We start from the raw sequence: 24,262 nt of genomic DNA, 5'->3' as shown, positions 1-24,262 counted from the left end.
ATATATATATATATATATATATATATATATATATATGAACGGGATATGGCAGCCGTATTTCGTTATTTGATTTAGCAATTTTCCGGGTAAAAAACAGGAGAAAAACCCTTGCTTTTCTCTTTTAAAAACACTGCGCGATGCATTTGTCTATACGCGTACGTATATATATATATATATATATATATATATATATAATATTATATATATATATATACATATACATATACATGCACATGCTGTTGTAGCATGCCGCCAGAGTGGAACGCTGTTGCATAACATGACTGTGCATATTACCAGAGAAAGCAGCACTGCTTTAACACGGAGCGATGCACAGTGAGTATGCGTCAGAACTGGGAATTATTAACAGCGGAGTACAGCAAGGTAGTGGTACACGGAGTCCGAAATAAATATTAAAATCACCAGGAAGAAACAAAACGAGAAGAGGCCCAGGACACTGCGAAGGTGGGTGTAATTGAGTATGTGCTGCTGCAGAACGAGGTTTGATATTTTCAAGCTTGCAGAAGGATTCGGAAATGCCAGTGTTCTTTCTTATCAGTAAAGGATTGTGAACACAGTACTGGTAGCATGGCCCAGTGAGTGGACAGATAAAGCGTCAACACCATAATGATATCGGATTAGTAGGGGATTGGTGTGTACCAGGCGTGCAAAGGGTATCAAGAGAATGCACGTGAGAGGGACTGTAAGTTAACGAGGATACAATGAGATACAAACAGCCGTTGGTTTTGATTACACGCGATTTTAAGCATATTGGGGTTTACTGGTGATACAGTTAACATCATGCGTGCCACTCTGAATACCTGGTTTATTGCATGCCATTCATTCTTAAACAGTTCTTAACGAACTGAAGAACAATGCATGAAATGCAAGGTTATTTTCTAAGTGACAGTGCAATAATGTACATTAAATTGTAACATTTACTATATGTAACTTGCGACGATTTACAGTTTTGAAAAAAGGTGTTCTATTTTATTGGTCACGTGAATGTGTAGACATTTTAATGTGAACTGAATCCATGATGACTGATGACTTCTACTATAACGTGCATCTGAAAATAAAAACTCATTTAAATAGAGGTAGGCTATGGAAATGCTGTGAATCTGCTATGCAAAATAAACTTCTCTTTAGATGAATGGCGTTATTGTTTATCAGTCACGTAACAATTTTATTACAAGTATTATTGTATTGTGTATGTTTAAAAATACACAAACTCTTTAAACTTTAATGATTTCACGGTGCTTTGTAAAATATTATTGTGTGTTTGGAAAAGTATTCAGAAATAACATGAATAGAAAAACATGCCTAGATATACGTTTACTGTATGTGTAATGCATTTTAATCAGTTTTAACTAGGCTTACCTAATATTAAAACTCATTTATAAAGTATTAGACCTACAGAAAGAGAATGGTCTATCGTACTTTCCCAGAGAGACTCGTCAGTGTATACATTGTCATAAAAAACTATGTATGGCTACAGCCTTCCTATTCCTGTGTATAATGCAGTGCATTGTGCTGCAGAGTCTTGAAAGCACATCTCCAGTTTTGGGTTGCCGAACTCAGTGCAAACTAGTGTTGCACAAGCAAGAGCTTCTGTGGCTCACTTACTATTCCAGGTTGTTTATATATTCTGCACTTCAGATAAATAAACAAGGCTGGATTGTAAGGAAGCATTGTCATGAAGGTTATTAAGGTGTGGTGCACAAACCGATGATCATTATGCATACATTCAGTGCTGTGAAAATGAATCGGTTTGTATACAAGCTTCTCTTGCTTGTACAACTGTGTGCACACAGCAGTTAAAGGACTCAGGGCTGATTGCACCAACGTGAATTAAACAAAGACTTGAATCTGGGAATTTGTGTTGTCTTGCATTAAGCAATGTTTAACCTTGTGTTGATTTTAAACAAGGATTAAATAGAAAACCTGGTTTAAATTTTGATTGAAATTTAATCTGGATTGGTGGTTAATCCACACTGGTGCAATTGGCCCCACATGTCTTCATACTGTATCTTGCTATCACAGGCAATTTTAATACAAGTTATTTAACTGGTACAGTGGGACTGTGAGATGGTAAACATTTTCTAGCAAAGCAAAAGGACTAGGGCTGGAGAATCTACAGGCTGCTGTATTTATATCCCACCTTATTCATAGACCAGAATGCAGTGGTACCTCAAACAAGCAGCTTGCCTAGATGGGACATTGATACGTTATCTTAACCCAAGAACTGTTTTTTTTTTCTTTTTTAAATTGGTGCCACATTGAATGTCATCGCAGCTATCAAAATATTTGACAAGTTCTGCATTTGTAGTAAACACACAACATTCCAAACTGCACGTGATCATTATAATCTTCATATTTCAGAATGCATTTGAATGTATTGCAGGCTACTTTTAAACTAACGGAAGCTTATGAACCAAAAATGTAGTTATTGAGCTCATATCCCAGCTGAAAGTGTGCATCCATTTCTACTTCTGTATCTCTTATTGTTTACACATGCATACATTTCTAATCTTATTGCACAGTTTTTCTATTATATTTTACACTGACAGACAAAAAATATAGTAAATGGATATTAGAGCCTTAGCCCGTGGCACATTGTTTGAGTGGAAACAGCTGCCTATTCTTTGTGAAGTCACTGAAATACTTTTGCTCTCCCTTAATTGTTGCTGAACAGTTGCACACAACTATGTGGGCATTTGATCTGGTGGATCACATGACTACATGCATGTATTGCATCTACTTTCTGCACACACACATACTGGCACTTCAGTTGTACAAATCAGATAAGGAAATGTAGTTTGACTAACATCCTGAAAGTAATAATTTCTGCAAAATTGCTTCCTAATTAGTTGATTGCTCCAAAGCAGACAAGATTTGGCAAAGCGTTCAGATGGTTCCAGCAGCAACCCATATTGATGGGGGTGTGCCTGTGCTTGCAGCAGTGTTCGAGAGCACAAAGATGGCTAGTTCAGTGCAGCTTGGCACAACGCTTACTAAATGTACATGAGAAAACATGTCCTAATGGCAACGTGCCAAACTGCTATATCGACTGTAGATGCCCATAAAAACAAGACCTTGCGCCAAGTACACTCAAAGTGCCATAGCGTTCAGAGTCATATACAGGAGTTAACATGGTGAGGAAGGGTTACAAACAGGAGGCTGGAGAATGTCTTTGAAAACATGTACAGTAATACTTTATCAATCAGAAGAATGGAAGCACAGTATAATGTCTTTGTCACCACTGTGCTTTCAGAGAGGAGCTAGTAGTCACATTGTCAATGGCCTCACCTTGGAATTCTTGTACACTGGTGTCAAAACAAGTGAAGACCGAGCAGGGGGAAGGTCGAAAGGAGAACAGGGCAGGATAGTGTGGAAACTGATGTGAAAACTACATCGCTTAAAAAAACACAGCTTCATATACAGTGGATTACAATGGAAAATGTGACACAATGAAAACAAGATTCCCATTAAGCAGTATAAAGCTACAAGTTTAGTAAAATACTATACTGGTGAAAAGATTTGTGTTTTTGTTTACTGTTTAAACGTTGATACCTTTAGAGCCGCATGAAACTGTTAGAAAAACAAATAGTAGAGCTCTTGATATTTAAAATGTATAATACGAAATGTAGAATAATCTGAAAACACTAACAAGAAATATTCCACAATATGCTGTAGGAATTGAATACATCATATCACCGTTCAATGGTATCCCTTAGAAAAGTTTACTGCAGTATTTTTGCACTGTACTTTTATAGTTTTACCATACTTTTACTATGGCGATACAGTCCTATGCATTTACCATAGTTTACCCTGGTTTGCTGTTTTTATAAATACTCTTTACCATCCCTTGTTATTCTTTACCATGCTTTCGCTGTGCTTCATTACACTTTGCTATGCCTTTACTATGGTAAACTTTTATAAGTTTCCCATAAAGCCCTGAGCAACAACTGCAAGGGCAGATATTCAGAAAGGAACGAAGCCCTTTGAATGGTACCAGCACACAACAAGCAGGAAGCTAGCAGAATGCGTGGTGGGTCAGCCCTATGAGAGGAGAGTGCCCCTCACTGTCTAGTGTATTAGAAACACATGTCGGGGGGGGTCAGGCTTCCCAGATGGGATTTCTTCTGCTCTAGACAGCTTGAAGCTTGCTCATGTTTTAGAGGTGTCCAGTACCACCGCTGCACCTGGATTAAGTGTAACCCTTCCTTTCTGAGCACATGCACCCTTTAGCAGCATGCATTCCGGCTGGCGTTCCCGTGGAGAGCAGAGATGCCATAAGTAGATGGTTTCAAAGCTTATTTGACTGTAGTCCCGATCTGAGATGAGTGTTAATTGAGTGTGTTGAGACCAGCTGTGTTTGTAAGATGTACTGCGGTTCTTTGGACAGATTTCACTTTACTGAATGTTTGCTGTGTTGTCTTGCTGTTATTGTCTCACCTGCAAACACTACAGCAGCAATGAATATTTTTGTTCATCGTGTCTTAAACTGTGGAGTGACAAATGCAAATTCGGAATGTATGGACCTGAGGCAGTTACCAAAGGAGTAATGCAAAATCTGGTTTGACCTGTTTTGTTTTTATAAATCAAGGTGCAAAATACATCCTGAGGGAATTAAAGAAATTTGGATGATGCAGGAATCTGTTCTAATTATTCTTGAATAGTGCATTGACCTGCTTAAATAGAAAAGGCCTATACTTTTCTTGGTGTGCTTTAAAAAAAAACAAAAAAAAACACCTGTTTTCTTTGCTGAAGAAATTTTCACAGGCAAATCTTAAAGGAGATTTCCATTGTTTCCATCAGCTATATAAAGTGAGATCTATAGAAGAGCGACATATGGAGTTAAACAAATAACAGCAAAAACAGCATTCAATTTTTGACCAGTTTACAAAGAGGTAATGGTTTTGAATGCTATGTTTGTTATTAAAGCATGGTGTGCTTCTCCATTAATACTAACTCTAGACAGAGCTCTTGCAATCAACAAGACCGTGGCAAATCACCAAGGAACATTCCAATGACATTTTTAGCAGTGACCCTTGTTTTGAGTATCACAGTACTTACAATCAGATTGAGTGAGGGATAGGCTTTCTAATTTAAAGTCAGGTAGCAGCAAAACTGCAATGCAAGCTATAGATCATAACTGCATAAAAATCACAGAATCTAATTAAAAGCCAATGTGTTCGTATAAGAAGCTTGAACAACTCCAGTGCTATCCTTTATCCATTGGGTGTGCCATACAGTATTCTTTTGTACACTAACTGGAGTGCTTGTTTGGCATGCTGCTCCAGGGAGAGTAAAAACGCTGAGGTGGACAACGACTAATGCATGCCATTGTTTCATCTGCAATTGATTATTGTAATGCAGTTTTTTCTGGTGTCCCAAAACGGTGCTAGAATTCTCACAAAAACCAGGAAAAGTGAACATATTACCCCTGTTTTGGCCTCTTTACACTGACTCCCTGTGCAATATAGAATTGATTTTAAGATTTTGCTGTAAACTTACAATGCCCTGAATGGATTAGCACCTAGTTATATTCAGGAGTTACTGACCCTGTATCTTCCAACAAAAGCAACACGGGAGGAGGGAGGGCTTTTCCTTGTAGAGCTCTGAAATTATGGAATGCTCTGCCCTCGTTGGTCAGGGAAGCTGGGACCGTGACAGTTTTCAAGTCAAGACTAAAAACACACTTTTATAAAATAGCTTTCTTATCTTCGTGGGTTTTAATGTAACTTTAAAATGGCTGCTTTTGTATTATTATGTGTAAATGTCTGACTATGGCAGTTGTATGTGTGACATGCTATATGTGCACAAGTAGTGAGAGCTTCAATAACTGAAGCGTGCTTGAGCTCTCCTGACTGCTCTTCAGCGCCTGTGAGATACGTTTAGTTTATCTTTTCCTCTTACCGACAACTGTATTCTTCAGTTGTACAAGCACTAACTTAACCAGGAGTCAAACTAGATCCTAGTCACCCCAGATGACGTGTTGCCCAGTGGAACCTGACTGCAAAGTAGGAAGGACTTACGAGCACCAGGCGGGTATATATACTCATTCTTATCTCTCACCATCTGTGGATTTCACTCTCCACACGGCTGTCTGTTTTTTTCTGTTTCGCTCCAGGCTGGTTCTACCCAGCATGTCCTGACCAATCACAGCCTGCTGCTGCCGCTTTGCTGCACAGTAATGGAGTGGCTGACATAGATTCAGTGTGACGGGTGTTGTACAGTCACAGGAGACACAGCTGACTGACCAGCTAAGCTGCACGAACAGCAGTGGGAAATACAACCCCTTTGAATTCACACACCTCCATGTGTACATGTATTTCAATGTCTACAATTTATTTTATTTTTGTTTCAGTTTTATCCCTATAATTCTTTTTTTTAATTTTTTTTTTTGTCTATTTCATACTTTTTGAAATGCCCAATTTTAATGTCGCCTCTTACTATAGATCAATAGGGAACCTCCGTTCCTCCTTTTCACCTGCCGAACATAAGCAATGAATGTTCCCAAGTTACTGAACTGTAGAGGCCAGGACCCAGCCTAGACTTGTCACTGTCTGGTCTCTTTACTGTGTGGAGTCGTCACTGCCTGGACTCTGGAGTGGAATCTTTCACTGAGCTGCTCAATGTTACTTAATGCACCCAGTGAATCTGGAACAAATACTGCACAGTGATCCTGATAGGTTAGTGCATTGCACTATAGCGCTGCAGTGGATCACTGTACCTCTATGTGTAGGTTCACGTTGTAATAACATTGGTATATGTGCTGCTCGCGAGCTGTATGTGGCGCATGGGCACTTCAAGTGCGGCTCCAGGTGAAATGCTGGATGACGCACGCTTTGCGGCTCGAATGAACTGAAGAAAGAATAACAAACAAGAACGAAAAAAGAGAAAGTAAAGGTAAACATAGCAAGTTTATTATTTGTGTTCTCTGTACTGATTCGTGGTAATTATTCTTTCTTCTGTCCTGTTCTCTTTGAGCCTGCATGTTCATGGGAAGGATATTTCGTCACTTGTTGACTTTTCACGCCGCTCGCTGGCGCTTGTGTATTTTGATCACAGAGTGAAAGCCGGATGTGCAGTTGAAAGTAAATTTCATAATTTTGAATGAAGTGGTCATTCGTTTTGTGGAGACAATAAGCGTGCATTATAGTTATAGACACTGCAATGCAATCCTGGTTCTAAGTGTACATTAGTTCTGATTAAGGATTTTATATAAAAAAAATAAAAATGAAATGTTATTTTGATCCAAATGAAAAAATTGGCATTCCCTTCCCTGGCCTCCTCCCCGATGTGGCCCCTGGATTATTGGTGAAAGAACAGCAGGGAGCTGAGTGACTGTTCAGCGTTTCCTAGCTAAGACTGCACTCAGCCAAAGAGAGTAGCTTAAATACAGCAGTTTTGTTTTGGTGGTCAAGAGTAACCCTGGGCACGTTATTTTTAGAAAAATTAGATTCTTAACCTATTTACTCTAAATCGTCATTAGTTTGTCTGAAACAACTAACAAGCAACTTCAGACTACTAGCAGGTTTAATGAGTTGTTTATTTGGGGTTTGATAACCTTATTGGTTGCATTTTTACAATCTGAAAAAAGTGCTAATAATGAATTCATATGGAATTACATTCCCACAGAAACAACCTATACTATACTTAGGAGAAACAGCTCCCCACTGAAACTGTAATGGCAAGAGAGCTGGGGTGGAAGGGAGCGGGGGAGGTGCTTGAGAGAAATGCAAGACCACTGTGGTGTGATTTAGTGAACAGAAACGTGTGACTGATAAAGTGGAGTCCTTCCTTACTCTAAAGGCTCTTATTATACAGGAGTAATTTTAACCAGACGTACTGTATAGAGTTTGAAGCACAGCATTGGTATACTTGATTGTATTAGTTCAAGAAGTTCACAGAGTTTTAAAACAAAAGCATACCGATTGTAAGAGACTACAGTACTACACTTTTAACAAAGACATTGCTGAAGAACAGTGTTTATCCAGAAGATTTGCTCAGTGAGCGCTAACTACTGCTGCGTGCTAATGCAAGTGTCAGGGATGAGACGCGCCAGGCCAGCCTGTTTATCCAGGGGAATTGCTCAGCGCCCGGAGTGAGACGCGCCAGGCCAGTCTGTTTATCCAGGGGAATTGCTCAGCGCCCGGAGTGAGACGCGCCAGGCCAGCCTGTTTATCCAGGGGAATTGCTCAGCGCCCGGAGTGAGACGCGTCAGGCCAGTCTGTTTATCCAGGGGAATTTCTCAGCGCCCGGAGTGAGACGCGCCAGGCCAGCCTGTTTATCCAGGGGAATTGCTGAGCGCCCGGAGTGAGACGCGCCAGGCCAGTCTGTTTATCCAGGGGAATTGCTCAGCGCCCGGAGTGAGACGCGCCAGGCCAGCCTGTTTATCCAGGGGAATTGCTCAGCGCCCGGAGTGAGACACGCCAGGCCAGCCTGTTTATCCAGGGGAATTGCTCAGCGCCCGGAGTGAGACACGCCAGGCCAGTCTGTTTATCCAGGGGAATTGCTCAGTGCCCGGAGTGAGACGTGCCATTTTAGAGCACGTCTAGAGCAAGAAAACATGTTTTGTAAACTGTGACAATTAAAGTAGTTGACTTGCATTACAGTGTTGGCTTCACAGGACTCTAATTGCAATTCTTACATTTATCCAGTCTAATTAGCCCAACTATTGCCATAAAATTGCTGCTAACTTGACTAAACTGCAGTGAAAAAAACTTTTTTGACAAACCTGTCCACGGTTCCTATTAAAACAAGAAAGCATTGCAGATGTATCATTATTACTTCTGCTTCCATTCTAAATCTCTTGCTGCTGATGTTATTCTGACAGAACAATGTCTGCAGTGTCTTCTGTGCACGGGACCATAGGATAACGCCTGCAAGTCTGCTCATTAGGACTCGCGCCATTGCATGCATGCACTTAATTCGATTGTCACACATAGCGTAACTTGCACAGAATCAGGCTGAATATTTCATAGCATATGCACAGTCCCTTACCATCTCACAGGTTTCTGTTCCTGATCAGAGATTGTGTGTGTGTTTTATAGAGCTCAAGGTACAGTACTGGCTCAAACTTCCTTTTTTTTCAGTTCTATGTGTACCATTTACACCATTTGCCAGACTTGGACAGCTTGACATCTTTACAAAACATTTAAAGCCACTAATATCGGGAAAAAATGAGCCAGCACTGCAGAAGCCTGGTACAGAACATTTGTCTCAACACTCCTGTAACTGGAGAAAGAGCTGAACTATTTGCACCTGTTTGACCGCATGACCTGGGGATTGTGCTGGAAAAATGAGATATTTCACAATTGTCATCCAAAGATCTAACTTTAAATTATCTGGGACAATTACTGAGCACAATTCACACTAATAGTCACATTGGGCCTTTAATCGCACTGGGCCTTTTTCAAAGTTTAAAGGAATCTATAATAGCCTTCTCTTTGGATGTATTTCACTGAAAAACTTGATCATTCATAAGATGTCCATACTCATGTAATAGGCAGTGTTTTGATTGATCGATTGATTGGATGGATGGATGGATGGATGGGTGGTTGGTTGGTTGATTGATTGGTTGGATGGTTGATTGATTGATTGAATGGATGGATGGTTGGTTGGATGGTTGGTTGGTTGATTGACTGAGTTACTGTTTGACTGGTTGATTGAAATCACACAGTGTCAATGTTTTATAAATATTCATGAGACCTCCACTGCAGGGATTATAACCCAAATGCTTTGTGTTGAACAGGGATGGAATTCCCTGTGGATTTACTGACAGACTTCAGTCATGAAGACCTGGAGCACTCGGCTGAGGACTACATGTCTGACCTGCTGTACAGCGACCCCAACGACCCACAGTACTTCACTCTGCCCAGCCGAAGAAAGGTAAGAGGCTTCCCAGGGCTGTGTCCTGCCCTAACTGTGTACTTTTACTGTTGCTCTTCATGTCAGCTGAGACAGCAGTGGAAATACATATAGAATATCGTATGGTGGTGGACAATACATGTTGACATCCAGCCACAAGAGACCAGATCTTATTGGCTGCTCTGACCTTGAGTGGGTGAACATCAGCTTGGATCTCACCCAGCACCCTACAAGTTAAATAAGGTTAATTAAATAGCAAAGCGGATTGTGATGTAATTTCCATCTGATACAAACCCATTTCAGATGTCTGTATCACACCGATATCAGGGTCTACTATATATTATATTATGAGACATTAAGTACTTGAATGGGAAGGATAGAAAACATAGGGACATCTCTTCAAAGCTCTTAATGTTACAGAAACAAACAGTGTGTCCATGCTGAAGAGATTTTGAATAATATTACCATATTCTTTGGTTCGAGTTTTGTAACCTGGTTAAAGAGAACAACTGGTTGTAGGTTTTAAAAGAAAACTTCCAGTTGCTGCCCTACGTGCAGCGCATATTCCTACAATATCTATTTTTGCATCATTGTTTCATATTTGTACTCATGTGTTCTTGGAAATAAATCTGAACAGATTGTAGCAGAGTTTTGCTGAACATTGCAGTTTATTTTCAAGTAACAACACCAATACTGTTCCCAGGATCTGTTCTGGTTTGGTGCAGTAGGTCGCGTCACTGTATTCGCATACAAACAACCTAGTCTTTGATGCTCACAAAAATGTTCACAGTTTGATACAATGTCCAAAATATATACAACTTTCTTCTAATATCACTGTATACTGTAAAACTGTCTTTAAATATCGCTGTATACTGTAACATTTATTGACACAGATGACAGAATACTGTTTAAGCCAGTGGTGCTCATAGCTGTGCCCGTCAGATCAGAATGTTGTCAGAAGCTGATATAATCTGAAATATGTATTGTTAGGGCACCTGGAGTCATTGTTATCTACTGCTCTGTACTCTCAACCACTGGATGCATCTGTATCTTCATTTCCTTTCATGTCACCTTTTGGAATAAATAGTAGCTTAATGTCAGAAGAGAGGCATGATCATGCCCTCCACCTTATGACCAGTACACAAATATGCCTGTGGCCAAGAAAATAAAGGAGCACTGCTGTAAGCATATTGTGTGTCTGTGTTGAACTGATGTACCAACCGACCCGTCTAACCTTCGCCCAGTTTATTTTTCTACAATGTCAAACACAAACATATGTGTAAGCGGTTTCAAGCCGTTAGCTTAGGGAACTCCTGCGAGGGAAATCCTCAAGGGAGGATTGTGTATCCAGTAAATGTATTCTTAATGAGAGGAGGCATTATAGTTTCTTTACTCCATGGCAAAGGCTTCACAAGTATTTTTAGTACTTCTGTTAACTTAATAACAGAAGCGAGTAAACATTCCTTAACCCATTAAGTACCAAGTACACTTTCTTTGAAAAAGCTGTATTTAACAAAATTAGAGTAAGCAATGTATTTAAAATCTTTCATCTAATAACCTAAACACACGCTCGTAAACTGTGCCCTTTAATCTAATAACCTAAACACACGCTCGTAAACTGTGCCCTTTCCAATGTCTTTCAGAGAATCTGTGCTAACATGGTACACATTCAAAGGAGATGTTTTTATGAATTACATTTTTTGAGTGAAGTTCCGTAATTCCTCTCGCTGTTCTTACCACATTCCAGCATCGTCGATGTGTCTCAGCCAGGAGCTGAGGTCTTCTCCCTGTCGGTTTATTGCTGCCTCATGAATTGCAGTTATGGACATTTTAGCACACGCTGGTGCACTGTTTGCATGCTTGTAAGTACTGCTTAGGCCATTGAAAAGGTGTTTCAATGAAAAGGCGCGTCAATGAATTAGACACAACATTGTCTGTTCTTTTTCAATAGCATAGAGCAATTGTTCCCAACCCTGGTCCTGGGGACCCCATGTGTCTTCTGGTGGTTTTAATTCTAATTAAGCAAATTATTTGTTCAATTAAGGGTTTAGTGAAGTAATTGAGAGTTCAGTTGGAATGAAAACCAACAGATACAGGGGTCCCCAGGACCAGGGTTGGGAAGCCCTGGCATACAGCTTGGTCTTGATGTCCACAGCGCTCCCTGCTGTTTTGTTTAATACATACAAATACTTTGGCAGGACTAATAATGACGTGGAGCTTTTCAGTGGTGGTCACCACTGTTATTACCATTTAGAGTTACAAGACTGAACTGTAAACACTTAACTGTTGATTTGTATTCCTGTGTGGTTTCTTGTGCTGCCTAGGCTGACAATACCCTTATTGTAATTCACAGATTCCCCTGAGTCTTTCCTCTGTTGGCTATGTGCCTCTGTATGGAGCCGATCTGAAGCACAAAGTCTTGGCACTATTTGCACCAGAGGACCAATTCACAGGTAAAATGTTTGGTTAATAATTTTCCCTTTGTATCTCCAGAAGCGTGTTCAAGGACTGGACAACACGCTAGAAACTCCTATCATATATAACGTGCACATTTCAGTAAATAGTATGTCCCTCATATGACAGATTTTGCAGTGTAGATGGCATCCCTGGCATGTATTCTGTAATATATGAAATGCACATCTCCAATAGAGGGCTGATAGTAGAAGCAGGTTTCATCCCTTAAGATAGTGAATTAGAGGGAAGCATTTTAAAGACCTTGCAGTCTTGTTATGTCCAATCAGTGCCTTCCTTGCTGGCCTTAGCGCCCAACTCACTATTAGCAGTGACTTCAGTTTACAATGTTGTGTCTGAAACATGTCTATTCCATGCTGATTAAGTCTGTGGTAAATAAATCTGCTGTATTTGTTTTAGCTTGTCTGAATGCGTTGCCGATCCCCTGTTCTTATATTCTCAGCTGCTGCCCTGTATTTGGCTGAGCAGTGGTGGGCTGTAGAAGATATCCTAAAAACCTCAGCCCCCTCTCGAAAGGGACTGGTGAAGGTAAATATGGGTATCTTAGCTGGTCTACAGAGGCCAGGATGTTTCACTTTTCCTCATACAGTTGTATTGAAAATGTTTCAATCTGGCAAAATAACTGGTGTTAGTACATTACACTTAGAAATACCCCCATACAAAGGTTGCTATGCTTTGTAGTGGGTATTTGTATGCACAGTAGAATGTATGCTATTTGTAGGTGGTATTTGTATGCACAGCAGAATGAATGCTGTTTTCACTGGTAATAGTTTATGGGTCAAGAACAGCCCTAAGTGACTGGTTTTGATTTCATATTTAGGTCTTCTTTCACACTGTATTGTTCCAGCATTTCTCCCAGCATAAACTAATCTAGCTCCAACTCCTGTGTCTTAAACAGAACATGAAATAGAGAAAGGACCACCTGTGCAAGAAAAAATAACAATACTTTCATACCCTGTGAATATTGTAGTAGGTTGCAATGAAGACAGGCTTTCCTGTAGGTTCCTGGTGCTAACACAGCTCTGTATTGTTTTGTGTGTTTGTAGGTGAGATCACTGGGGGAGAGGATAGTTCTGTATGTACTCAATCGCATTGTTTACAGAGTCCAGGAAATGAGCACAAGCCAAGTTCCTTTTCTTTGTCACAGTGAAACCGATTTTGCTAAAATTCTCTGGAAGGACGGAGAGGCTGTTGGATTTTATTCAGTCAAACCTGAAGGTAACGGATGTGATTGCACGAACTACTGGAGGAGAGGAACTGTGTTTAATTAGGCTGAAATTGACAGCACTGTCCTGTGCATACACTTGAATGAAAGATATTATTAAGTGGTCTGGAGCATCGCTCAATGAAGTGTGCTTCACACAGGTTATTGTAGAATGGTCACAAGTTAAAAACAAAAGAGAAAGTTTCAGTTTTGAAACCAGAAAAAAAATATATTGGCAGAGTAAAAGAAACATATTTTAATTTATTCGTACGTTATATATATATAATATAAAAAAATTAGGCTTTTGATGTTACAGATTATAAAGCCCACAATGTAATAAACTTTGGTATTTTAGAAATGTGCTGGCATTCAGTTTAAAAACTTTCACGAGAAACCCATTGAACTGTGCTTCCTGACAGAGGATATAATACAATGTAGTTCCAATTACATTTTTCTACTGCCTCTTTACCTTTCTATGGGGCATTCAATGAAGTCTAGGTCAGCCAAAGGGCCTGTAACAAAGTGCCCGCCCCTGTGTATATTATCTGTTATGTGTTGCGTGTGGTGTGTTTAAATGTTGGTGTATAGACATTGGTACACGGGATATAAACGGGTCTGTGTAACACGAGTGTTTAAAAATGTATATGTGTATTTAGGCACGAGGATTGCACAGCACTTCACGTGCAAGTAAAATGTAGTAATATGTGAGCACGGGGAATTGCACTTTATTAATTCACGTGCTGGGATTCAAGTGAATAATTAATTGGTAATTGAATCCCAGCACAATAGTATATATAGATGCACGTTGTCACATACTGGCGGTTGGGTGTTCGGTGAGCGGAGAACGGGATTGGAGACGGAGGAAATAAGCAGCAGCAGCAGCAGCAGTAGCAGTAATAATAATAATAATAAGAGGAGAAAGTATCCGCTCACCGTGTTTGTCAGTGTCTGTCCGTGCACCGTTTTGTTAAGTTTAGTCTGTTTTTGTTTGTCTATTTATTTTGGCGTAGAGTGCCGTGTCCTGTGTTTTTCGTGTTTGTTAAACCTTTTATTTTGTATTAAACCGGCGCCAACAGGCGTCTTCATCATTTCATTTCACATTATCGTCTCTGTATATTTCATTCCTTCCTGGTTCTGACGCCGCCCACTTCGGCCGTCTCTGTGACAGGGCCTTATCTTTACATAGCTTCTCTTGACACATACTCAATGGGAATGGGGTTCTGGTGTGTCACAGGTCCTCTCTACTCTATCCTTTTGACACATACCCAGAGGGAATGGGATGCGGTTCCAGTGTATCACAGGTCCTCTCTACTCTATCTGTCTGTCTGCCCATGTTTTATGTAATGCAGGAAGCCTGTGCAGAAGCTTCCTCACCCAGTGCTACCAGCTCCCAGTCCTGGACTCCATATTCCTGAGGAAGCAGCACCGTGGCAAGGGGCATGGCGTACAGATTCTGGAAGATTTCGTCGACTGCTTTACAGAGGACGCTCTGGGCTTGAGATACCCACTCTCGCCTGCCATGTACAGAGGTAAAGCTGGCCTGGGTTAAGAGGGTCTGGGAGCTCTGCTGTGTCAATGAGTGGCACTTTTGTAATGTCGCTGAATTGTGTATGGCCCGCCCAATAAATCCAGATGCTCAGGTCATTCTTCAGCGCAGGTTACTGAGAGGAGCTATAGACTTGCAGATCTTCCTGATATTTAAGAACCTGATGGAAGTTGCATCCTCTGTGTCCTTGCCTCCTCAGTGTGTGCGCAGTACCTGGACAAGTACCCAGGAGACCAGGACCTACTCTGGGAAGTTGAAGGAATCGGAAGCTTGTTCCAGAGATTCCGCTTATCTAGCAGAATCCAAGCCCAGGCACTGAAAGGCAAGATTGCGTCTAACTTTATAACGTGTGTAGGTTTAAGAGGTGTGTGATTTGATTTATTTGGGAGTTTCAAACTGGTATGGAACCAATCAACCCAGAATTGTGACCATCAATGACTGAAACTGGTTCTGTTATAGGGTCTTTTTACTATTTTATGTTTATTACTGCTTTCTCTGATACCTTTTAAGAAACATACCAAGCTGTGAGAGAAGCGTCTTTGCCTCAGGCGGTAGCCGAGAATGAACCTTTCGAATCTGAAGAGCGCATGGAAGCAGAAACACAGCAGAACTCTGACAAGGCGAGTTGGTTTATGTGCAACCCTTATTGCAACTTTAGATTATCTAAAATGTAACTAGGAATTCAGTTTTATTAAAAATTTACAAATCTTTTGCTCATGAGTTATTTAAATAATTAAATGAAGGTTTGATATTCATGAAACTGCAAGCCTTACAGTTTTCTATAACAATACAACATTTATTATTTTTGCGTAAAACATGAGAACATGGCACAACATGTCAGGAGCATGCGGATATCTATAACAAGTAAAAGCAAGCGTGCATTTCAGATATTGATTTGCGATTACAAACAACATATTGTACATTCACAATGAATCTTATATCAAATGTACACAACACTTAATGTAATCCAATTTAATTTAATCAATCAAACTGTTGCTTTAATCCAAGCTCTCCATATGGCAGGAATATATTTAACACAATTAATCACCTTGAAATCATTTAGCTCTTGATCCATGATGTGTGAATAAAAATCCAAGCAAATGAAAGATTATGTTTAAAAATATACTGGTGTGATACAGACATGTTTGTTGCTAACACTGCAGGGTATTCTGTAATTCTTTAAAGAGTAACACCCCCAATAAGAATGTTGTTATACTCTGTGTATCCAAGTACTCTTTAAAAATCATGATCTTACACGGAACTGGTACCTTTGTTCTATAACTGCACAGATAAAACTTTAATTTAAACCTGTTTACAAAACTAGGAAGAAATTCAGAATCATTTCAATAGCAAGTGAAAATCACCTTTCAAAGGATTTCTTTTAATTCTATTTTGTTTGTTGTTAATGTCACCTGTAATCTTGACAGTGTAAAGTTGAGGGAACACAAAGCCACTTTTTCAGGAACAGTGACTTGTAACCTGGTTCCAGGAGACCAGGAGACCTGGTTTGAGGCAACTTTACTGTATCAAATCCCCAAGCCTGCCCTGGCGTTCCTTTAGCTTAGTAATACAGCTTATCAGTAAATACATGTTCATTTGCTGTAACTTTAACTTTCAGGTAGAACCAGCAAAGGATGAAGAACAGATGAACAATACAGAGATTGTTTTAGAACGCAAGTATTTATTTTTTTTGTTGGCCCAAAAGCTTGTATAGATTTGAGACTTCCAATCTGTTTGACATGTTTTTGTACAGAACCAGGCAGGAGTAATTTAAAAGTTCTTGTTGAACCTGCAAAACAATTTTTTAAACATTCAAAAAATGTTCACCAGGCATATACCAACCTGTAACACAGAAAATAACACTAGTCAGCTCAAATTACTTCACAAAATGCCCTACAGTTTAGAAAACAAGTATGCTTAGTTATTTACATCATCTGTAACTTCAAACACTTATAGATTCTGAGGAAAACCTATAAGAAGCAAAGTCTGGTAGAACAACATTTCAGTGAATGTCTTCATTACAGTTCAATGAATGGGTCAGAACCTACTCTGTGTTTCAAGGTGTTCAGTGGCTGCCTCCAATCAAGATGAGAGTGCATTTCTCAAGCACACGCTTTGCTTTGTTAGGCTCTGGCATACAAAGATTGCAAGAGAAAGTTCACTGTAAACTTTATTAGAGGCAGCCACCGAACACCTGTCTTAGAAACATATTATAAGCCATTCAATCTAAATATAAAAACAGATGAAAGGCTGATATGAACATAAGCTGTGTTTGTAGATTCTGTTGTGGATTAAACATGTGGAATTCTTTGTCGTTGACATTCTGAGTGTGAGATCTACGGCACACTGTCAATGAAATTGTAAGTGTAGTTGCTGCTAAAAGTTTCCAACGGAGGGGCAACCCAATGTTTCTTAAAAGTTCTGTCTTGCGTTACAGCCTCATGAGTTTGAATGTTTGGATTCTAAACAGCTTCATCCTTGTTTGCAGATTCTGGAAACACGCCTGTCTCAACGCGCACCAGGAGCAGTCACTACAGGCGGAAGAGATTAAGAGAAGAGGAGGAGGAGGAGGAGGAGGCTGAAATAAGCATTCCACAGCCAACACCTTCAAACAGAACTCTCAGGTAGCAAGTGTTTGTTCAGGACTAGGTATTTTGATTAAGAGAGGTAATTGGTAATTGTGTGTAGAAGGGGGCTTACAGTAAGTGACTGGGACCTAGCATACTCTTTGAAGATGTATTGCAGGTAACATTTTTTTTTAAGCCGTTACCAATGATTTTTACCCAGTTTTTCTCCCCAATTTAGAATCAGCAGTTCTGTTGTTATTAATCCCGGTTCACCACTGCAACCTCCCGGCATCTCGGGAAACACAGCGAAGGCACCATACCTATAGTGCCAGAGGACAACACAGATCTGAATGGCGCCATGTCAGCCACAAGAGTCGCTTGTGCGTGGTGAACCGTGGATTGCCCTGCAAACCTAAGCCTCCCTACCTGGGCGGCGCTCGGCCAGTTGTGTGCTACCCCCGGTCACGGTCGGCAATGACATAGCCTGGATTTTAACCTGTGATCTCCAGGCTATAGGGCGCATCCTGCACTCCACACGGAGCACCTTTACTGGATGCGTCACTTGGGAGCCCCTGCAGATAACATTTTTAACAAATACAATGCATTTGAAATGGCCTGGAGGTGGAGAGAACATCATTTAAAGATTTTTTTTTTAAGTGCTGAAAGACAATTGCATATTTTATTATGGTGTTATCAAAAGTTAGAACAAGACCCATACACAGGTGTGCAATGTTTTTTTTTTATTGTACAGGATGGCTGACAGCCCAGACAGTCCAGAAGGTTGAATGTCCCACAGCTGTACACATCTCTTGGTTCAAGTTATGGTTAAGAAGCTGTATACGGCAGTGGAGGACTTGCTCATAAAAGGTTTCTGTCTTGTTTTTTACTACTTAAAGCTCTGAACCTGTGGAAGCTGCAGGAGAAACCCCCGTGAAGGTACCAGAAGAGGAAGCTGAGGAACCTCAAAGAGACCAACCTGAGGCAGAACCTGAAGAGACACTGGAGGAACCAAAGAGAGAGGAGGAGGAGGAGCTGTTGAGGGTCTGAGACTAAAACACACCTTCTGACAACCTGCGTTATATCCCTGCAAAGGGACTGAGCATGCACTGTGACAATAAGAAACGTGATCAGGAGCTCATCAACAGCCTAACATACCAAACCACCATGTACACATTAAAACCAATTGGAGTTCCCTTCTAGCTCCTCATATTGTCCGGTATGCTTTCTTTCAGTGATAGAAGCCACTTGAGGTAGCTGTGCTAGGCTCTCAGAATTGCATTCCTGATTTTAAGAGTCATTGAGGTCGTTGACGGGTGCAAATAAAATGTGAAAGCGAGAGTTTTTTTTTTTTTTTTCTCCTTTCTTGGATAGAGCAATCATTTCAGCGACTTTTTAATTATAATGTGCAATGTTAAAAAAAACAGTGATCTCCACGAGTCAAGTTGGGTGATCCTGTGACCACAAGGCTGTTGAGGACATTGTATACTGAATGTGTCAAAAATACAGGACAGTAGATGCAGGCATTGTGAAGGGATATTAAGTGGGCTGGAAATCAATTGTACGACTGTTGCATTTCAGTGATATTAAGCAGAGTGTGACATTAACCAAAGTGAAATTACCAGGAGCTTGTTTCCATTGACTCCAAGAGCACTTTAAGACATGACTGTGTTGGGAGAGCACCTTTCCTTTCCAGCTGTCAGGGTGCAGTTAGATCCAGCTCATCTTGAAGTAGAATGGGGTTCAAGTTCAATTCCTATTAGTTTGATTGTCTCAGCATTGCCCCTAGTGGACATTATTGCACACACTAAAAAAAACACCGCACAGGGGGCAGTAAAGGAGTAAGTTTAGGTCAGGCTTGAGGATATACAGGAAGCTCTCACAGTGTGTGCTGACTGTAGACAGTAACTTTGTCTATTACTTTTCATGATCACTATGTCCATAAGCCCTAAGTAAATTCATAAAAGGAGGAATGAAGGGAGGTATTAAAACAAAACATTGGATGATTTCTGATGTTGAAAATCTTTGTTCTTCAGTAAGAGTTTAGGCCTAGTAGTAATTCATATCAGTTTTTCTGTCTAACACTTGGGTTTTTCTAGGAAACCGATCTCTTGAAGCAGCCTGACGTGGAGCCTGTCAACGGGGAGGTGATCGATGAGCTGACCCAGACATCTTCAGGGGCTGAGGAGGCGGTGGAGAAAGAGCATTCGGACAGGGCGTCGATCGCCCAGTCTGACAACGTGGAGCAGGAGGCAGGCGCCACGGAGGCTGCAGATGAGCCAGCGCAGGATGACACACAAGACGAGGTGGAGAATCCTTAACAAGAGCTCTGAATAGAGCTTTCTTCCGTTTCCTCTCAGAAGTGAGATACTTGATGTGTAACCAGTGTGACAACGTTCCAGAATCACAAGGCTTTGGAATATACATTAACTGGTTTCTTACTGGCTAGTCTTTAAATAAGCAGCAACAAGCATTTAAAAGTAAACATCGGTACAGGCCACGGGCCACAGACGATGGTCTTTTTTTTTTTATATGTATAGATGTTTTAAACCTTTTTCAGTGCCTTTGATGAGAGGCCTTGTTATAAAAATTGTTACAGCAGTTTGTTAGGAAGTTATAGTCCTGAGAGATTTGGTAGCCCACCAGCTTTTATCTTGGAAACAGGTTCCATTTGCAGACATATGATACTAAACAAGTCAAGGCCATCAAAATGGTGACCCTTTTTTAAATACACTAATTCTGGGTTTCCACCTCCATTTTGCAGGGGGACGTGGATGAAGCGGGTGAAGTGGATGTAGAATCTCTTGAGGAGACACAACAGCAGGAAGCTGCCTCCCCAGAGGGAGACGCAGAGACGACAGCAGAGAATGAGGGGCCTGCGGGGGACGAAGAGGCTGCCCCGGAATCTCCTGACAACACCGCAGCAGAGCCCTGCGAGGAAACTGCGCATGACAGAGCTGTGAACTCAGAGCAACCGCAAGAGACAACTGGGGGAGCTACTGAAACTGAGGTGGCTGAGGAAGAACCAGAGGAAAGTTACCATGACAACAAAGCCGAACAGGTAGAACTTCAGACCCCGATGGACTTGAGTCAGGATACGCTGCTGCTGGTGGAACTCAAAGACGTGTCTTTCCAGCCACAGATGGAGGAACAGGAGGACCAAGTGAAAGAGCCAGCCGAGGAGCCGGAGGAACAAACAGAGCAGGATTCGACACCGGCTGCCAAGGAAAAGGCTGTCGAGAGCAACTCGGATGAGACAGAGAGCGAGCCTCCCATTGTGGACAGGAGAGTTCTGAGGAGGAAGGCTAAAGCGAGCAGGGGCCCAAGTAAGAAACGCAGCAAGACTTCCACTTAAAAACCAAAACACACTGACGGAGCATCTGGAAATCAGCGACTGATATTTTCAGATGAGGTGTAATTGGCATTGGGTACAGGATTTGGGATTTTTTTTTTCTTTATATAACACTGCAAAACTGAACACTTTTTTAAACACTGATTTTTTTAAGTAAAAAAAAGAAGAATCACTTTCTCAAATGTAACCAAGGAATTTTATATTCACTTAAGTGCAGCATTGTAATTTGTACAAATTAGTCTATTTGAGTGCTAGAATTGGTTGTTGTCTCCATCCAGAGTAAGCAAGTGCTGTAGTAGTTGGCATGGTAACCAGTAGGATCCTGATATAGTTGCTTCTAAATGGCTCTTATGGAGAAGATAAACAGTGTGTACTAACTGGGATTCCACTGGCTATGCTGGAGGGACAAGGGTTTGCTGCATCCTCACTCCACTGTTCTCACCCTCTTCTAGAAAAAAGCTCTTCTGCTTTCAACCTCAATTTTGTGTCAGTCGCCATGGTACCTCCTATAAACAGGTATTTTACAGGATGTTTTTAAGAATGTTCTACTTTTGGTAGAACCATTTGGTTTGGGATTTTTCAGATTTTATTAATATTTTGAGGATAAGAACTATGAATATGTCAGCTCTAGTGTATAAAAAGCTCAAAGAATGGACAAACCTCGAATGGTTTTGTGATGTTGGATTAATTTTGTGTTTGGTGTTCATAAAAGGCAACTAATAATGTAAGAAATGTGTTATTTCTGGCAGGCAGGATACATGCCGTCTTGTATACAGTACAGTAACTTTCTAATCGGGGTGCAGAGCTACCTGTTCTAAAACCCCGCAGCTGCAATGTGTGCTCACACAGGCAGGTGCATTGCATGATGGGTGGGCTTGTGCTGTGCTGGTGGAGCTACAGCTGGGGATAAATCTAGCACTGGGCAGAGTCCGGTTTGTGGCAGTAGAAATGAGGAAATCTAAATCTGCAGCAAGGCTTTATTTTGATTAAGACTGGTCTGTTGGGATGCTGAATACTTTACTACATCAGTATTTTTACCTAGCATTGCTTGCCTTTTCTCATTCACCATGACCAACCTTCATGAATACATGAAAAGCATTGGCATATCAGTACTGTTGTCCAACTGCAGTGATGCTTTATACATACTGTGGTTTATTTTTGTGTGTGTCAAAACAAGAAACCCTAGAAGAATTGAATAGGCAGCCACCCCTAGCTGTTGTAATATTGGATCTTTTCAGTAAATACCAAGATTTACTTGGTGATCGGAAATTGTTTTGATGTTTACTTGAATTAGAAACCAGGTGTGTACAGGTGATGTTGCAACACAGTCAGCACTGTTTGATCAGGAGAAGGAAAAGCATCCTGAATAAACGGCTATCGTTTCATCATTTGAAAAGACTGTATCCCAATTAAACAAAGTGATGACGTAAATAGCATTGGGAAGAACCATCACCCAGAGTTGGTTTCGCATTTAAGCAGAAATCCTGATTAGGTGGCGCCGACTTTGTGTAAATTCAGCTTGCTCATACTTTGTGAATACCTCACTGTAACACAGTTGTCAGTCTTGGAAAAATATACCAATATATTCCTACCAGGGGTGGGCAAGTTGGCATATTACTGGTGATGTTACACAAGCAAAACACAAAAGGAAAAACCCCACACAGCATAGAATTATTTTGGACAAGCTACACACAACAAAAAAATGATTTCCAAGTAGAGCAACGAAAAGTTCAATACTAGTGTCATGCCTTCTTTCTATATAGTGAATAAAGTTTGTTCAGAGAAATAAAAACATTTTTTCACTGCCAACCTTTCTCTTGGGACCACTGGTTTAGATTCCCAAACAAACTTTATTCACAGCATAGAACTGAAAAGGCATTGAAAAGAGAAATATTAAACGCCCACGAACTACACATTACAATTATTCTACTACGTAGTTAATTTGAAATGAAGGCATTCAGAAGAAGTGTGATTTCTATAGGTCAAGAACACAATCAGATTGCAGCCACCGTGCCCGTGACCTTGATGGTCGTATTGCTTTTTTGTGCAAATGCACATTCCATGTTGCAAGACGTTTTAAACAGTCACAGTTGTACTCTGGTTTTATACCCCAAATATTCTAAAGTTTATTAGCATTAAGTCTTTGATATAAATGGAAAGGTTTCCTTGACAATAATGTGCATTAGTTATTTGAATAGTGTTTGATGATAACTTTTGAACACTAATTTGAAACATTGTACTCTGGTAGGGATTAAACTTTATTTTTTTCTTGGTGATGGCTCCTCCTCATTGTGGTCTTTTTTATCCATTTAGATTTTTCTCTAAACCTGCCTGTACCTTGCTTTGCAGTTCCTTTATTTTGTCCAGACAATGCTAAACTCGATCAACTCTGACCACCCCACTTGCTCGTCGTTTAGTTGGGAAGTTGCATTGCCACATGGTTGGAGTGGGATGAACCTAACATCAGCGCGGCAGAACCACAAACCACCCAGAATGAGTGCAAACACAAGTCAAGGAAATGTAAACAAAACAAAACCACTGAAATTACATTTGAAGATACTTTCTGTTTAACACTTTGCTGCCCTGGGTATGCTCCCATACCTATTTAATGACTATTTTCTCAATGTCAAATATATTGGGCAGCAAAGGGTTAATGATACATAGTGACAGTTTTCCTAAGAAAAACATACAGTACATGCATAAGAGAATCAGCTGCAGAGTACACTGGAATTGAGAATGCTGTCGATCTGCTGTTTACACAACACGATGCAATTGAAAACGCAGGTAAGTTAACACTGAAACTTGATAAGCTGTATTCAATTAAAAATCTCTGCTTAAAATAAATCAAGAAATGGATAGTGTTTTGTGGGTGCAGCACTCAAGGGACCTTACTAACATGGTTAGGTTTCCATGTGTACAATTGTGTGGCTTGGCTTGGCTTGGTAGTTTCACATGTACAACATCCAAAAACAGCTAAAAAAAATGTACTAATGTTTATGACCTTTGTGATTTGGGGTGCAAAAAATACAATTGAAACCAAAACAGGAAATCGCATGAAATGCAGGTACGCTCAACCTGCAACGTGAAACCAGCTGCCCTTAGGGAAGTATAAAGGCAACCAGCTTGAACGTGATTTAACCTTATATAAACACTTTCAGTCAAATGAGCAAATGAACCAGTCCAACTTGTAATCTTTAAATGCCCAAACTGACACAGATTCTCTCTCTTTAAATAATGTGATAATTACA

The 24,262-nt window shown here is 40.5% G+C and overlaps 1 protein-coding gene across 2 annotated transcripts; it reads left to right on the top strand.

The window, feature by feature from the left end:
• Nucleotides 1–292: 292 nt before the first annotated feature.
• LOC121313468 (soluble lamin-associated protein of 75 kDa-like) lies at nt 293–24,262 on the top strand. 2 transcript variants are annotated; one of them, XM_041246062.1, is made up of 13 exons: nt 293–462; nt 9,761–9,897; nt 12,230–12,329; nt 12,791–12,876; nt 13,395–13,566; nt 14,902–15,081; nt 15,298–15,420; nt 15,609–15,718; nt 16,717–16,771; nt 17,587–17,722; nt 18,562–18,700; nt 19,762–19,968; nt 20,427–24,262. In XM_041246062.1, exons 2-13 carry the CDS (start codon nt 9,763–9,765, stop codon nt 21,015–21,017), a joined length of 2,034 nt encoding a protein of 677 aa, XP_041101996.1. In that variant the 5' UTR covers nt 293–462; nt 9,761–9,762; the 3' UTR covers nt 21,018–24,262. The 2 variants fall into 2 exon arrangements, with proteins under 2 accessions (XP_041101996.1, XP_041101984.1); XM_041246050.1 differs by having other exon boundaries at nt 18,562–18,706.

Source organism: Polyodon spathula, chromosome 1 (assembly GCF_017654505.1).
Source record: "Polyodon spathula isolate WHYD16114869_AA chromosome 1, ASM1765450v1, whole genome shotgun sequence".
Lineage (NCBI taxonomy): Eukaryota > Metazoa > Chordata > Actinopteri > Acipenseriformes > Polyodontidae > Polyodon > Polyodon spathula.
The sequence above is the reverse complement of the archived record's forward strand: the minus strand, read 5'-3'. Positions and strand labels throughout refer to the sequence as shown.

Excerpts from the sequence above, each read along its gene's own strand:
- LOC121313468 (XM_041246050.1), top strand. The coding sequence starts at position 9,763 with ATGGAATTCCCTGTGGATTTACTGACAGACTTCAGTCATGAAGACCTG. Across the intron at positions 15,421-15,608 it reads CCAAGCCCAGGCACTGAAAG|AAACATACCAAGCTGTGAGA; the intron begins GCAAGATTGCGT and ends ATACCTTTTAAG. Across the intron at positions 19,969-20,426 it reads AGGATGACACACAAGACGAG|GGGGACGTGGATGAAGCGGG; the intron begins GTGGAGAATCCT and ends TCCATTTTGCAG.